Source organism: Molossus molossus, unplaced genomic scaffold (genome assembly GCF_014108415.1).
Source record: "Molossus molossus isolate mMolMol1 unplaced genomic scaffold, mMolMol1.p scaffold_m16_p_17, whole genome shotgun sequence".
Lineage (NCBI taxonomy): Eukaryota > Metazoa > Chordata > Mammalia > Chiroptera > Molossidae > Molossus > Molossus molossus.
This window is the reverse complement of record NW_023425352.1, coordinates 14,366,722-14,381,552: the sequence shown is the minus strand read 5'-3', so window position 1 is coordinate 14,381,552 and position 14,831 is coordinate 14,366,722. Positions and strand designations below refer to the sequence as shown.

The 14,831-nt window shown below is 44.9% G+C and overlaps 2 protein-coding genes across 5 annotated transcripts in view; one reads left to right on the top strand and one right to left on the bottom strand.

Annotated features, from left to right (window-relative positions):
- The window catches only part of LOC118632693 (guanylate cyclase 2G-like), a 42,148-nt gene extending 35,744 nt beyond the window's left edge, over nucleotides 1-6,404 (bottom strand). Inside the window, 3 exon segments of the mRNA XM_036265924.1 lie at nucleotides 2,595-2,704; nucleotides 3,991-4,339; nucleotides 6,021-6,404. Of these exon segments, the coding sequence (XP_036121817.1) occupies nucleotides 2,595-2,704; nucleotides 3,991-4,339; nucleotides 6,021-6,404 (843 nt within the window).
- A 7,126-nt stretch (nucleotides 6,405-13,530) lies between these two features.
- Nucleotides 13,531-14,831, top strand: part of ACSL5 (acyl-CoA synthetase long chain family member 5) — a 49,221-nt gene continuing 47,920 nt past the window's right edge. For 3 of the 4 annotated variants that reach the window (XM_036264534.1, XM_036264533.1, XM_036264531.1), the window contains exon 1: nucleotides 13,531-13,744. The gene's annotated coding sequence lies outside the window, so the exon portion shown is untranslated. Of the gene's footprint in view, nucleotides 14,467-14,831 lie in introns of all 4 variants that reach the window. The other variant, XM_036264532.1, reaches the window with a different exon arrangement.

The window sequence follows — 14,831 nt, the reverse complement described above, 5'->3', positions numbered from 1 at the left end:
GAATAATCAGTCTGGAGAATCTTCTGAAGACTAGCTGAACAGAAGTTCTGTAACTAAGGATATAAAGAAGCCATGTCAGAATGGTTAGGAAGCACGGAGACATGAAATGGGCTGACCCCGCACCCATGCATGGCAGTTGAGAACCCAAAGAAATATCTCTGCCACAGAGGTACCCCCTTAGGATCAAGGGGTCTCAGGCCCAGCCTGGAATGCCAGGTCTGGGGAGAGGAGCCCACATGACATCTGGCTGAGAAAATCAGCGAGGATTCCATCCATCAGGGTGAGACGGGAACCTGTTGGAAACCCAGGTGTCTCTTAAAGGAGCAGCATACAACCTCGCTTGCAGATGCTCACCTTGGGCTCTGGTGGAAGGACAGCCACTGGGGGGATGCCAGAGACATACAGGGAGAAGCTGAGCCTAAGGGCAAGGTGTGAAGGAATAGCCACTATTGTTGCTGTGTTGAGTCCTCCTCCTGCATCATCTTTCCTGGGTTGAGCCCTCGCTGAAAGGCCAGATCTGAGCCTGCATTACCCTGGCGAGCTCCATTAGCTCCCAATGCCCACCAGTAGACGAGCTGATAAAGTGATGGTACATATATACAATGGGCTGTTATTCAGTCATAAATAAAAGAATGAAATCTTACCATATGTGACAACATGGATGGACCTAGAGGATACTATGCTAAGTCAAATAAGTGGGACAGAGAACGACAAAACTATATGAACTCACTTATAATATAGAATCTAAAGAACAAAATAAACAAACAGAAACAGACTCATAGATACAGAGAATATGGTTGCCAGATGGGAGGGGGGTTGGGGGCCCTGGGTGAAAAAGGTGAAGGGATTAAAAAGTACAAATTGATAGTTACAAAATAGTCATGGGGATGCAAAATACAGCATAGTGAATGTAGTCAATAATTTTGTAATAACTATGCATGGTGCCAGGTGGGTACTAGAATTATCAGGGAGATCACTCTATAAAATATATAATTGTCTAACTTTTATGCTATACTCCTGGAACTAATATAAAATAGTACTCAATGTCCACTCAATGTGCCTCTTTCAAGTCGATGTTTCTCTCTCTCTCTCTCTCTTCCTCTTTCTCCCTCCCACTCTATCTGTGCAAAAAATGGAAAAATGTCCTCGGGTGAGGATAAAAAAAAAAAAAAGAAAGTTTAGCCCTGGCCGGTTTGGCTCAGCGGTTAGAGCGTCAGCCTGCAGTACAGAGAGACCCGGGTTCGGTTCCCGCTAAGGGCACGTACCTCGGTTGCAGTTTGTCCCCGGCCCTGGTTGGTCGTGCGGGTGGCAGCCACTCGATGTGTCCCTTCACATCGTGTTGCTCTCTCTCTCTCTTCCTCTCTCCCTCCCGCTCTATCTGAACAAAAAATGGAAAAAATGTCCTCGGGTGAGGATAAAAAAATAAATAAATAAATAAATAAATAAATAAATAAATAAATAAATAAAATAAAATAGTACTCAATGTCAACTGTAATTGAAAGGTAAAATGAAAAATATCAAAGAGATCTGGAACATTGTTATACATCTTCCTTTACTCCCCTTTACCCCACTTTAACTTCTTAAGATCCTTTAAAAAAAAGCTCATTTTAGAAATATAGACATGCTGGGGAAATTACACAGGGTGTCCATATCCAAACGCAAGTGTAGAGAGGCATTTAAATGTACAGGCACTGAGGCCAGATCCCGGGGTTTGATTACCAGCTCTCCCTCCTACTGGTCGAGTGGTCTTGGGCAAGTTATTTGACCTCTCAGGGCCTCAGTTTCCTCGTCTGTAAAACGGGAAATAAAAGTATCTCCCCAAATGGTGGTGAGAGCTCACGTGAGCGTTAGCACATCAAGTGCTTGGTGTGGGACCTGGCATAAGCCATAGCTGTTGGAACAAAGGGCTCTGTCCCGGAATCCAAAAGACCTGGCTTTGAAGACCAGCTGTGCCCCTAGGGAACTCTGAAATCTTGGATAAGGTATCTTACCTCTCTAAGCCTCAATGTCTTATCTGTAAGTTGCAATGCTGATAAGATCTACCTTATAAGGCTCTTGGGAATATTAAGCGCAATGGTGCATCTCAAATGTGTAATCCGATCCTCACAGGAGGCACGTGGCACGTTAGCCATCTCATCATGACCAAAAGAACCAAACCATCCAAGAATGACCTCATGGACCAGTATGTTGGTCTCTGCAGGCCTTTGTTAGGACTCCGACAGGAACACAGGGAGGTGCTCATGGAAGAAAAGAAAGTGAGAGTCCCTTGTGTTTGAGAGTCCTTAGAGGAGGTCTCAGCTGCATGATACGAGTGACAGGTCCTCCTCAGCTGGTGTTTGCTGACAACTATCAAGGGCCAGGCTCCAGAGCCAGCATCTGAGTTCAGGGCCTGGCTCAACTTCTCATTAACTGGGCCAAAGGACTCTGGGTAAGTTCTTCCAGCTCAGTCCGTCTCCCAACTCTAGGATGAGGACACGGAGTGCCTGCTTCTTGGGGTTGTGAGTCTTCAGGGAACTAATGCATCTGGTACATAGCAAGGGCTCCATACTCATTACCTCTTACTGCAGGAGCCACTGGGGGTCATGGACACCCACCTCCCACTGCTGCAAAAGGATGAAGACAAATTCTCCAGTGTGCAGTCCCAGGTTCTCTGCAGCCAGCAAAATAATATTTGCATCCTCTGAGCTGCAGATTAAGATGAAAACTATAAGAGGAAAAAACAAAAACAAAAACAAAAACAGAGTCAGCCAATTGCCCATGACCACGTGCACATGTGCATACGCTTTTTAAAGTCTTGTCTGAAACTGCTCCACCTGAGACTTCTTTCCCTGAGCGTGCTTTAGGAAAGAGGAATGCCGAAAACGATGCCCATAGTGTACCACCAGCAGTGTGCCAACTGGCAGACTTGCCCGACGGAACTGAAGTCCTCACTGCAGCTCTCTCCCAAAGTACAAGTCAAAAAAGGTTAAGATCACTTCTGTGCTCTAGATTCTCTGTTTCGTTGGCTCAGAACAACAGATCTGGCTTGTTCATCGTGAGCCACACAGGAGGACCTAAAATCAGAAGCATTCAGACTTTTTGAGTTGGGATGGGAGGAGAGGAAGGAGTAAACTATGGTAATTTTTCTCCATTCAAACACAGCAACAAGCATTATGAGGACACACCAATGAAATAGTGACATTCTTTAAATAAGGTAAATTATAATCTATGTATTTGAGCTCCGACCATGTGCCAAGCACTGTTAACTAAGCACAGGATACAGCAATGAGCAAGGCAGAAGGCCCTCAGGGAGCTGACAGTCAGACAGACACTATACCAGTGAATCATGAGGGGCAATGGGGTTGTAGGTGGCACTCCAAGCCAAGGATCAGCAAGTCCCAAAGTACCAAGGCCAGAAAGGCTTAGTTTATTGAAGAACAGAAAGGAGTCAATTACTAATCAGGCTAGGAAATAGAGCCTTATAAGCACCACAACAAAAATGATTGATGTATGTTGACCAGCTGCTATGTCCAGACACAGTGCTAAGGACTTCACAGGCATGACCTCATGCAATTCTTACTTTTCTATAAGGTGGGCAGGATGATTATCTTCATTTCCCAGACAAGGTATCTGAGGAACTGAGAGGTCGAGGTATTTGCCCTGGAGTACACAGCTAGAAAGTATTCGAGGTTGGTTTTGAACCTAGGCTGTCTTTCTCCAGAGCCCATGCTCCGGACACCAGCCCAAGTCCAGGACCCAGCCCACCTGGAAGATACTTCCAGAGCTTATTCATTGAATCGTAACACTATAGCATATGGGATTTCACTGTAGATTAAAAATTGTTGTTGTTGGTGGTGGTGATGTCAACCAAACAGGAAAATTGTTTTGATGTATCATTAATTTTGTACCTTTCCATCTGCTTTGGACACCCATAGCAAAATGAAGAGCTTCTCTCTGCTCTTCCTATTTCTCTCTCCAAACATAAGCGACAGAGGACTCTCTTCTACTTACCCCTGGCAGTGGCTGACATGCTCCTAAGACCATCCTGCAGGAGGGCTGGATCGTTGTTGGTGTATCTGACCCTGGCAGTGATGGTGAAATGGGATTTGAGCTCATTCTCTACAACCCTCCACAACTCATCCACTCGATCCCAGGAGGAAGTCCCAGAGTGACCTCCAAACATCCCAATGCGTTTCCAGCCCAGGTACTGGAGACTTTTCCGGAGCACGTCACCAATTTCACGCAGGGGTGGCACAAGTTTCACGTAGGTGTCATACAAGAAGTCGTTCTCCAGTTTTGCTGTTTGCCCAACAAAGTCAAACATGGGGATATTCCACTCAGAGGCCAGCAAACCAATAACCTTGAAGGTAACCAAAAGGATGTTTTAATAATTGAGTTAATGCTACTCTCAAACCCCATTGTAAGGTATGTGCACAAATTTTGAATTCAGTGACTCTATGGGTCACGCTGGAGCCTGTCTTTTGGAATACTGATGATAGTGTCTTGTATCAGATGACAAGAATAACAATCGTGAGCATTTAATGAGAGTTTACTATGTGCCAAGCACTATGCTAAGAGCTTACATACATCATCTCGATTCTAACAACATTTCTACGAGGCGGGTATTATCACTACACCATTTTATAGATGTAAGTTATAAAGCTAGCAAACAGTGGAGCAGGATGGGAATATAGCAATATTGGTCCGGAGCCCACTCATAGCTATTATTCATTCTCTTAGTGTTTCTTCCTTAATTTGGTCCTTATTCATTTCTCACTCATTCTTCATTAGAAGCCTACTATTTATAAGGAATTTTGGAGACCTTGCTCTTAAAGGAGTTTATGATCTATTACAGGAGTTGGATATATAAAAAAATAGCTACGGAGTTAAATATACCATTCACTATTTATGGACAGTAGATTTATAGGAGTTTAGAAAAGTAGTAAGTTACTTTTGATTTGGGAATTAGGGAGGATGAGGGAGGATGGAGGGGTGAAGAAAGACCTTATGGCATTTGAACTTGACTTTGAAGATTGGGTAGGCTTTGGACGGAAAGAAATGTGTCCAATGGGGTATTTCAAGAGAGAACAAGATCCAAATTCAAATGCAAACGTAATCCCGCAGCACCCATTAATGACAATTCTGCAGTGTTTCTGAGAGTGAGAACTGGGATGCTCCTTCCTATTTCTGTTTTGCATCAGCACCTAAGCACAAGAAACCCAAGGACTCCCACAAAGTTAATCCCATTAACTGCGCGGATACAAATAGTTGATTTCTCAAGTTTTTTTTGTCCTAGCTCATTACAATCTGTCACGCTCCCTTCTTCCCTGTCACTTACCTTTACTATCACAGAACAATTTATTACACACACCAAAGTGAAACCTACATAAACAAGAGCTATTTTCTATTGAAAACTAAGCACTAATTTTCTTCTTAACTTTTTCTGAGCCATGTGGCTGAGAACATTCAAATAATGAGTTTATCTACAGTAGCACCAAGTCCAAATGGTCAACAAGTTTGGTAGTGAACATCAGCAATACACAATGATCGATTTGAAAGGGCTTTCTTTTTGTTTTATCCTCACTCCAGGACATTTTTGCATTTATCTTCAGATAGAGTGGGAGGGAGAGAGGGGGGAGGGGAGGGGGGAGAGAGAGAGAGAGAGAGAGAGAGAGAGAGAGAGAGAGAGAGAGACATTGATGTGAGAGAGACACACCAACTGGCCATCCCCCACATGACCCCAACCAGGGTCGGGGACAAACTGCAACCAAAATATATGCCATTAGCGGGAACCAAATCTGGGACCCTCTGGTCCGCAGGCCAATGCTCTAACCGCTGAGCCAAACTGGCCAGAGCTGAAAGGCTTTCTTTAAAGAGAATATTAACTGTTCTAATTACATGGTCTAATTACATCTCAAAGAAGTAGTACCCAAGACCTAAACAGTTATTATTTTAATAACGCCATCTCAAACCTGTCCCATCATTTTTAAGACCACCCCTTCCAATGGAAACTCAGCCAGAGTTTCTAGAAGGTTGAATACCTCTGCTGCTTCTGAGCATGCTGGTCCAAACAAGGCAGAAATCTGTTCTCTCTGGACCTGATTGGTGAAAACAGCAAGAGACTCCTTGGCAGTGCAGGCTGAGTTGGTATAAGTGAACTCCCAGCTGACGTTTCCAAGCTCCGCCAGCTCCGAGTTGATCTTGTCCATGGCAATCTGGAGACCTGCACCCAGCCTTTGCACACTGAATGGATGGGAGATGTTCCAGGGAGCCTGGAAGCCCACAGTGAGTCTAGCAGCCTCAAGCCGAGTCACCAGCACACCGGCAAAGAGGGTTAGGACTAGTATTAGGTGGGCATCATGGCGTTCGACTGACAAACAGAGCCCGGATCCAAGTGAGGTCTCAGCACCTGTCCGGGGAGCCATGGATAGTGTCTAACACCTAGATCACTGCAAAACTCAGAGAGGCTCAGCCTCCTGACCACTCATGCCAGGAGCTTAAATGATAGTGCAGAGTCCCCTGAGGACCACAGCTTGGTTTCTATTCAGTGCCATAATTAGTCATAACCTTTTCTTTTCAGAATCTGTCCTAACACATCTAGAAGCAGCAGTCTTGCAGAAAGACGCCAGGGCAGGGAATCAGCAAGGCCCTGGTAATTGATCCAGTGACACCACTGACACATTTTATGGTCCTGGGCAAAGCACATAACCCCTCCCCACCCCCGGCCCCAGGATCCTTCTCTGCTACTTAAATGAGAATTATGGGAACCACTCAAGTGTAGGCAGATGGTCTGGGTTGAAATTTGGGCTCCACCATGTATTAGTTGTGTGACCTAGGATATGTTACTTCCTCTCTCTATATCTTTATCTCCTGATAAATAAAATGGGGGTTACACTGTAATAGGATCTTCCCCTAAGCAATATGGTAAGGATTAAATGAGATCATGCAAGTTCAGCATTTGGCACAATGCCTGGGCAGAGAGCCACTTCTCCATGCTAGATAATGGTGGTGGTGGTGGTGATGATGATGATGATGATGATAATAACAGTGATTGATGATGTTGATTTCATAATAATGATAATTATCACCTGCTAAATTAATCTTATAATTGTTCTTGAATAAGTGAGCTAATGACTATCAGAGGGTTTACTCACAAGTGGCACAGTCTATGTTCCTCACCCTGGCCTAGGACACCAGGAAGAGGCTTCTAATGAATGAACACTAACTCTCAAAGCTTGATCTAAAGACCACCTACATCAGTCTCTGATGATTAAAAATACAGATTCTAGGGTCCCCCTCCAGACCCTCTGGACTAGTCTTGGGTTTGCTCTGGGAATCTGCAATTAACAGTCTCTCATTATCCCTAAGTACTCTAAAGTTTGAGAAGCTCTGATACAACCTGAAGTGAGAGGAGGGAAAGAGGAGCCCATAACTATTCTGCACGCATTTTCCTTCGGTAGCAAGCCATCAGAATGGGATTACTGAGCCTTAGTCCTGGCCCATCTCAGTGGGCCATTTCTAACCCCCTGGATTAGACATGCTTTTCTCCAAACCAAATTCACCGTAACTGTTTCTACACTGAGCTTCAGATTCTACTCTCCTCTACTAGGACAGTTTGGCATCAATTTTCAAAGTCATCTGAGTCTAAAGATGTCCTCAATCTAATTACAGAGAGAATTTCATGTATTTTTTTTTTTTTTTGGCTCAGATGCTTACGAGATATATGTGGCCTTGGGTAAGCCAGTTTAACGTGTGCTTTAGTTTTAACTTCAGAACTAGTTAAACTCCGCCCCCTCATAAGGATGTTGTGAAGATATCGTGCAATTATGTAATTACCTAGCACAGCGCCTCCCAGTGGTATGTCACTGTGTAAATCATGATCTCAAAACTAAGATTCTGGGAGCAATATTGTATTACACATTCTGTGTCCCCTCTCCCCCTTCCATATAGAAACATCTTAGAATGTATACTCCCAGTCTGGATAATTTTAGATTCTTTGTGTTTACAGATTTTCTTTCTCTGAGGATCTCTGAAGCCAGGGATTTATGTGTGTCCTCTTTGGATCCTCAGATCTAGCACAGTTTGGGGCCTTTATATATGCAAATTAATATTAATCATAGTAAGCACAAGTATTTTTTTTTTTTTTTGTATTCCTAAGAGCTTACATGTGAGCATGGTCCAAACCAGAAGAAAATACTGATGATGTTCAGCATTGGTGAGAGTTCAACAAGCAGATATACACTGCTGGTAGATGCAGGTAGCCGTTTTTTTCAATATGCACCCGAAACCTTAAGAATATATAGATCTTTGACTCAGAAATTCCAATGTTGGAGACTTATCCTAAAGAAATAAGATTGTATGATGAGATTTTACTACACTGTTATTTGGGGGTTTTTTAATGAGTCAAAAATTAGACACAATTTTATGTCTAATGGCAGGGGTCTGGATAAATAGCATACAGTTAATCTGAGGACCAGCCAATCACTACAAATGAAAGCATTTAAGTATTGTGCTAAGCGAAACAAGCCAGTTAAAGAAAGACAAGTATCACATGATCTCACTTATTTGTGGAATATAATGAACAACATAGATGCAGAGACATGGAAGTAGGGAACAGACTGACAAACCTCAGAGGGAAGAGGGGGTGGGGGAGGAAAGAGATGAACCAAAGAACTGATATGCATATACGCATAACCAATGGACACAGACAACAGTGTGATGAAGGTTGGGGGGAGTGTCAATGGGGGGTGGGGAAGGAAGGACATCTATAATACATTCAACAATAAAGATAAATTTTTTTAAATGAGTGCATTTATACACTTACAAGGATAGTCACAATGTATTAACTGACGAAGCACACTGTAAAACAATGTGTATAGTATTCCATTTTCCTTGTTTTTTTGTTTTTGTTTTATTCCTCACCTGAGGATACTTTTCCATTTATCATCAGATAGAGTGGGAGGGAGAGAGAGACAGAGAGAAACATCGATGTGATAGAGCCACATCGACTGGTTGCTTCCCACATGACCTGACCAAGGCCTGGGGGAAATGCAACCGAGGCCCATGCCCTTGGCCGGAATCCAACTCTCGACTTATTGGTCCACAGGCCAAAGCTCTAACCACTGAGCCAAACTGGCCAGGGCTCACTGGGTTTTTTTAAAGCACACAAATTTGCATAGTAAAGATTATATACACTAAAACCTCTAAAAGTGGCACTCTCTGGATGATGAAAATTATTAGTTTTCTTCTCTTTGCTTATCTTAATGTTTTTTTTTTTTATTTAATGTCTGCAATAAGGAAGGAAAGTAGGAGTTTTTGTTAAAAATAAACCTGACGGACTTGCCTGTATGGAGAAAAAGCATGGAGTTAAACTCATTCTCTGCATTCTCAGGTCAGGAGTATCTCATCCTGACCTGGGCCCTCACACTTGGAGGCACTTGGATTACCTCTGAGGGATCTACTTATTCTCTGTGGCATTCAGACACCTCCATTTTACTGTCTTGCTCAGAGAAGGGGAGAGACAGAGATGCCATGGTCCAGATGATGACCATCCTGGAAACCATTGCCAGAGTAACAGGCCCACCCACTTTATGCCAAATACTTCACTGGCTAGAGTGGAAATGAGGTTAAAAGCAATGTACTGTAGCGGGATTTGCAGGGACTGTGGCTGCAGGAGAGAGCATGATATTCTCCACTCGTTTCCAGTCCTCCCTCCTTCTAGGAGATTCTTAAGCCTACCATTTACCAGGAGCATGGTAGTTGAGGGGATAGGCCACGTTATTTCATCTGACAATGCTTTAGAACAAAAGTCAGAGATGCAGGGGTTGTTTCCCTATGTCGGTGGGGGTGGGGCTTTGAGTCACAGCTACTTCATCCCATTTCTGCTTCCTGAAGAGACTATGACAGAGGAAGGGTTCTTTCGGTCTAAATTACGGTGTCGTTGATGCTGACCAGCCTGGACCATATACGAGGCCAGCTGTTCAGCATCCAAAGTCAGACAAGATTGGCTGTATCCAGGGTGGTGAGGTTTTCATACAACTTCTAGCCTTTTTCTGGCTGCCATCTGCTCCTGCTTTCCCCTTGCATTCCTTCAATGTGTGACTCAGTGGTATGACCATGTTCAGAGAGCAAGTGAAGGTTTAGAATGTGTGGGTTCGAACTTCCCCAGGAGACAAGAGGAAGGTGAAGGTGTCTGGCCCACTAGGAAGAGGGAGATGAGCCTGTGTTGTCCAGAGGGAAAGACGAAGGGAGAGGCAGCCGCCACTCCTGCCCTAGCACACGCCTGCAGCTCACGGTGTCTTCTGGGAAAAGCATCAGCCTTAGGCTTCCCCGAGTGAGGAAGACTGTCATGGAGCCTCTGTTTCCTTTCCTGTGAAATGGGGAAATGGCAGGGGGCAGAGACCTCTGACCTTACCAGCTTCTTGCCCTGAAAGCCCAGGACTCTAGTGGCTTCATCACTAACCAAGTACTCCACGCTCGGTGGTGGCAGGACATTTCTTTCCAGGTCTTGCTTACACGTTCCTACAGGGAAGGTCCCTGGGGATCTAGCACACCTTACACAGACCATCCCAGAAGTAAGAGCAAGTCAAAGGTGGCTATTACTTGTCAGGGTGTGAACGGCCAACTTGCCTGTGGTGTTCTCAGCTTTTGCAAATACAAAGATAACTTCAATGATCTGAAGTTTCTAGTGAGTAAATGTTTGGGAAGCGACAGGGAAGTGGAGCAAAGGTTGAGCTTGTATAAAGCAGGAGATGGGCCCGGCTGCTGTGGCCCAATGGTTGAGCACTGACTCATGAGCCAAAAGGTTTCCAGTTCAATTCCCAGTCAGGGCACATGCCCAGGTTATAGGCCAAATCCCCAGGGCGGGGGGGGGGGGGGCATGCATGCAGGAGGCGGCCAATCAATGTTCTCTCTCATCGATATTTCTATCTCTCTCCTCCCTTCCTCTCTCTAAAATCAATAAAGAAAAAAAAAATCCCCTCCTACTTTAAAAAAAAGAAGAAAAAAGCCCTGGCCGGTTTGGCTCAACGGTTAGAGCGTCGGCCTGAGGTCCTGAGAGACCCGGGTTCGGTTCCCGCTAAGGGCACGTACCTCGGTTGCAGTTTGTCCCTGGCCCTGGTCGGTTGTGCGGGTGGCAGCCACTCGATGTGTTCCTTTCACATCGATGTTTCTCTCTCTCTCTGTTCCTCTCTCTCCCTCCCACTCTACCTGAACAAAAAATGGAAAAATGTCCTCGGGTGAGGATAAAAAAAAAAAAAAGAAGAAAAAATAAAGCAGGAGATCGTATATCCTACAGCCTCTGTTTCCTGTAACAAAGCAACTTCCCTGGATCCAAAAGGCACTGCTTTGGATAACCATGTGCACATGACTCCTAGAAGGCCAGGGATGGGGCACTGACCATGGCTTTCTGAGGAAGACACTCTGGTCCTGTTTCTGAAGATGCTTGTGTGATAGGAAGAGCTCCTCCCTCCGGGGGACTCTGCCTGTCTCTTACATACTTCAACCACATGGCATCCATCCCAGCTGCTGACAGAGACTCTTCCTCTGGCCTGTGACGCTTCATCTTTCACTCACCTGTTTCCACCAGGAATGTGTCTTTGACACCGAGAAGTTGCTTTTGACAGCCGGGGCTTACAATCACTGTTTTCCAGTTTTCTTCTGGCTACAAATATAATCTGAAGTTTAGCAGGTTGGGCTGCTCTAAATGTCAGATTTCGGATCTGAATATTTATTTTGCGGTTTTTGTTCCTGCCTCCCAGATAAAGACTCGGCCCCCGGTAAAGCCTTAGCTGGAAGAACAAAAACTTCCAGAAAGTACTGGAGAGGTGGGGCAGCCGCCTACTCTGTCTACTCAGTAATCAAAAATACTAAATGATTGGCAGTGATGTCATTACTTCCGAAGTCACTTTTCAGAAATGTTTTAGTTTTCCAAAAGCCCCTTTGTTGTCACAGTATATCGTCACTCAGCGAATAAAGAATGTGTCCTTGCCTTAATACATCTTTCTTTGCTGATGGCATACTTTTAACTTATGAAAATGATATGCTTCTCTGCCCGAGCTCATCAGGGACCCGTGTGGCAGTAGGCTTGCTGTCTGGGTGGCTTCCCTAAAGGGAGGCAGGATGTCCCTTTTGACTCCACCTGCCTCCTGAGCTTTCATTCTGGAGAGACTCGAACCCCTCCCATTTCCTGTCATTTCTGCTCCGCTCCTGTTAAAGCTGCCCAAGCAGCTCCCTGGCCAGGCACTCAGAATGTTCTCCACTCTGTGAGCCCAGGGACCTGAACCAAAGCTGCAACACAGAGGATGATGTCCTTACAAGCCTGTTGAGAGGAGAGAGGTTGGCATGTATCCCCAAGAACTGACGCTCCTAGCGGAGGTTTCTACCGCACGGTCCTGTAGCAGGGTGGCTGGGAGCACAAGTTTAAAATGAGAGTAAGCTGGCTTGGACAAGTTCTATGCTGTCTGAACCTCAATTTCTTTGTCATTACTCTGACGAGCTCAAGTAAGGATTAGATGAAGTCATAGAGGTAGAGCACATGACATGGTGTCTGGCATTGAACAACAGTGAGAGAGTAGCAGCACTTTTATAATGAAGGGACTATTGCTTCCGTCAAGATACAAACTCCATTGGATGGATGCTATGTCTATCCTAAAGAACAAATCACTGCTACTACAGAGACCAGAGGAAGAGGTTACAGACGGGGCTGTCTTCAAGTTCACCTGGAGCAGTTATAATACGCTCGCAGCTGCCACTGGGTAACAGCACCTTTGGCTTATATACTCTGGGCATTGAGGCAGAGAACCTTTGGTTTAAATCCATTGTCCAAGAAAAATAGAGTGTGAGCCACAGTCTCTTTAAAAATTTCCAGCAGACACATTTGAAAAAGTAAAAGGAACAGGTAAGATTACTTACCTATTATATGTCACATTATCATTTCAACATGGAATCGATATGTTTTAAATTGAGATTTTTATGTTATTTTCTTCCTACAAAGTCTCCAAAATTTGGTGTGTGTTTTATACTTCAACATATCTCAGTGTAGACTGGCATCATTTCAAATTCTCAACAGCCACGTGTAGCTATTGCTTATAGTACTGGACAGGGCAGGGCAGCATTTCACCCTGAGTTACCCTTCCAACCTGCTGGGTCATGATGTTTCCCTGGGATTGCTGAAGGTTCTGGGAATTCAGAGCTGACACCCCTTTCAGGGGTCTTGGCACTTTCCATCCGATTCTTAAATACTCTTAAGAAGTTCTCTCTGATATAGGAGTAGATTGCCTGTGTCATTGTGTTCCAACCTTGTTGACATCACGACCTTGAGAAGAGTACTATTTACATGGCACACGGGGACCCTTAGATGAGGCGATCCATGAGCACACCTGGCCACTCCAAGGGCTGAAGAGTCAGTATCTCTCAGCTGTGGTTTGTCAGTTGGGAAGCTAAGTCTGCAAGGCAATTGGTTCTGTGTGGGTGTTGTCTGGGCTGGGGGTGGGCATGCATCTGAGGTTAGGGGAAGGTTTTACTGCAATCTGTGCAAACGTCATTCTTGTCAAGCAAGTGCTCATGCTTGAGTAACACTTCCTTCCCACAAAGAATGAGCAAGTGGCCTCAAGAGCTCGGGTGCCCAAGCTGTTGCTGTCAGTGACCCAGATTGAGCAAAACGAGCTGCTACAGACACTGAGCTACGGGCCCAGCTTCTCCCATGCGCACTGTGAAGCTGCATAGTGCTTGAGGGGGGCAGTCCACAGCTGCGTGGCCCCTCTAGGTGAGTGGAGCAAGGCTCTGTGTGGGAAATGAGCTCGAAGGACTTCCAGGCAGATGGGATGCCCTTCTGAGAAGGGAAAAGGTAGTTCTTGTTCCACCCTTGGCATCAGGTCTAGGTGGCTGGCATGGGATCCTGCTTCCTCTTAACAGTTCTTCATTTTCTCTGAGTGACCAATGAAAGTTCCAGAGAAAAATGCATGTATAAATACACAAGATTGCAAGGGGTTTATGGAATGGGTTATACTAATAAATACATGCTTGGGCTCTGAACTCAAGACTGCCTAGACTCAGAATCTGACGCTGAGACTGTGCCAACTATCAGCCACATGCCGTGAACAAGTTACTTGGCCTCTCTGAACCCTTCCTCTTCTGCAAAATGATAATAGTAATTTCTTCACGGGGCTGCTGTAAGGTTTGATGAGATATTACAGACAAAACCTCTTGGCTCAGTGTCTCCGTAATATCCATGATCGTGATGATCGTAAAGACCTTCGCAAAGAAACCGGCAGAGAAGCTGAGATTTCTAGCCTGTAAGATGTACTTTGAGTGCTATTAGCCTTTAGAAACATCAGATAACAAAGGAAAGGGTGGGTATGGAATTCTGATAATCGGAATGACCAATTATGGCAACCTTGTGAAGAGTTGGAAGAACTTTGCCCCCTCCTTTCACATCTCACTAAAAGAGTAAAGTTCAACACAGCTCTGCCATGTGGGAAGCTAAAGGTGAGTCCATTGCAGCTTTCTCTTTGCACCATTGTAACCTCTGCCCCACTGCACACCTCTCTGCAGGGAGGGACATCTCACCTCCTTTCTTTCTGATGCATCATTACTAAGTTAACATGAACTGATTCAGCCTATACCTCTAGGACCCTGCTTCCCTTTCTTCGTGGGTCATGTTGCCTGACTCTGAAGACTTGGCTTAGCTGTCAAAGGCCTAACATCCTTGTAAACAAGCGTTCCCAGGCTCCAAGTGCCCCAGCTACTCCCTCCAGACACCTTGTGCTTTCCATTTTCCTTCTTGTCGACGAATTTCTTCTTTGCCCTCCTCTGGAATGCCTACGATGAGCAATGTTGAGTAATTATTCTCT